At 44.5% G+C, this 2,015-nt stretch overlaps 1 protein-coding gene across 1 annotated transcript in view; it reads right to left on the bottom strand.

The window, feature by feature from the left end:
- The window catches only part of LOC102003692 (cytoplasmic FMR1-interacting protein 1), a gene marked incomplete in the record, with an annotated part of 145,395 nt that overhangs the window by 141,159 nt on the left and 2,221 nt on the right, over nucleotides 1-2,015 (bottom strand). Inside the window, 1 exon segment of the mRNA XM_013507676.1 lies at nucleotides 989-1,042. Coding sequence (XP_013363130.1) covers nucleotides 989-1,042 — 54 coding nt within the window.

The raw sequence follows: 2,015 nt of genomic DNA, 5'->3' as shown, positions 1-2,015 counted from the left end.
GGAGCCATTCGGGAGCCATAAACCAGGAGGACCTTGTGCAATACCCGGGAGCCCCCCTGGAGGTCATTCTCCCCTAACTGTGCAGGCTGCGGTGGAGGAGCGCGTGGAGCGCCGGAGAGGTCTGCACCGGGACTTCATGGATTACAGGGGTGCCCAATACTCAGATTCTGTAGAACCGCCTTCATGGAGAAGGAGGAGCCCCCGAAATCATGAGAATGGAGGAAAAAGTGGGCGGCCGTTGCTGGACACTGGCGCTGGTCTCTGGGTTCGTCTCAGCCCTGGCCTTCCTTCCAGCCGGCATACCCAGTGAGGGGCGTCACTGATGAGGTAACCCACTATTTTTCGCAATCCGCTGTAACTACTTGTTAGATCTTTCTTGCATATCTTTATTTTCCTGAGAAACCACTTTGAGGATGCCAACATGTATTGCAGTAGCCACTGATGATTTCCCACCAATTTGTCCGTAACTCTGTAATGTCTGTATTGCTCTATGCTACTTCCTAAATGGATGTACGTTTGCTACTATGTGTTTTCAACAACCACCACTGAAAATAGTCAATGGTTATCTGATTAATCACTCATGTATAGCTCTATTTGTTTTCCCTACAGACCACTTTGGAGAAACCAGGGTATAGTACAGCAACCATTGATAATTTCCTGCCATTTCTGTCTGTAACTCACTGTTATTTGTCTATTTGTTTTCCTGAGAAACTATCTTGAAGATAGGTAAAATAACAACTACTGATAAAGTCCTACCACTTTGTCTATAATTCGCTGAATCCCCCTACTGTTATGTTGTCCTTCTTTTACTCTTTAAAATTAAAAAAAAAAAAAAAGAAAGAAAGAAAATACAGGGCCAGGGATACAGCTCAGCAGCACAGTGCCTGCCTGACAAGCCCAAGGTCCTGAGTTTGATTCCCCGCACCACAAACAAAACAAAACAAAACACTACTTTCTGATTATGCACATGCATACAGAACTGACTTACCCTTCTATTGTCTTTTCTATTTTGTGGCTGTTGACATCCAAGAAACGATGGAATCTAATAAAGATAAAATTCAGGTTTGTCACACAGCTGAGCAGACTTGTCCCAGCTCTCCACATCCCCCATGAACCATGTACTTTGCCATGCACTTCCGGAGTGCACCTCTCCCCCATTACCTCTGTCAGCAGACGGGCAACGAATCTCAGAGACTGCCACAGCACCTCTGCTCAGGATGCAGGTGCAGCTCTCACCCCTGTCCTCTGGCTCCTTTATCTTCCCATAAGGCCTTGTGTCTAAGCCCAGCATGGCACCTTCCATGTCAGGTGTTCCTAGCTTTTTAATGCCAGGAACAACAAGCCCAGTGAAAATTAAGGACCCCTTCTGTGGGTAATGTTTACCCATGCAGGAAATAAAATACAAAGAAATCCAAGCGAAGAAAACCCAATTATCCAACATTTTTTTTTTAGTTTTTTTCCAGTACCAGATATCAAACTCACAACCTCGCGCTTGCCAGACAGGCGCTATGCCGCTGAGCTATATCCCCAGCCTAAGATAGGTTCTTTTTTCTGGTACCGGGAATCCAACATTTTTTTTTAAAACTCTGTGATAGCCTCGCGTGGTGGCCCACGCCTGTAATCCCAGCACTCGGGAGGTTGAGGCAGGAGAATCATTGCGAACTCGAGACCAGCCTGGACTATGAGGTGAGCTCAAGGGCGGCCTGAACTGCATAGCAAGACCCTGTCTCAAAAAGACCAAAAAAAACCAAAAAACAAACAACAACAACAAAAAAAACCTCTGTGATATTAAGATTTTTTAAAAGATGAAGCACTAAATAACAAGATCCAGGAGTGGGCTCATTAGCTACCATAAAAGCACCAGCAAATGATACTTAACTTGTAATTGAAGGAAATGCTACCTTTAAGTTAGAAGTTGTCTGGTTTCTTTTTCTCATCCAAATTCACCAATACCAGAATTCTCTTCAGACCCTCAGGATATGCATCTCTACATGCCATATAGAGATATATTAAAA

This window comes from Chinchilla lanigera, unplaced genomic scaffold (assembly GCF_000276665.1).
Source record: "Chinchilla lanigera isolate Chin_1 unplaced genomic scaffold, ChiLan1.0 scaffold00132, whole genome shotgun sequence".
NCBI lineage: Eukaryota > Metazoa > Chordata > Mammalia > Rodentia > Chinchillidae > Chinchilla > Chinchilla lanigera.
Note: the sequence above shows the minus strand (reverse complement) of the source record. Positions and strands in the feature narration are given on the sequence as shown.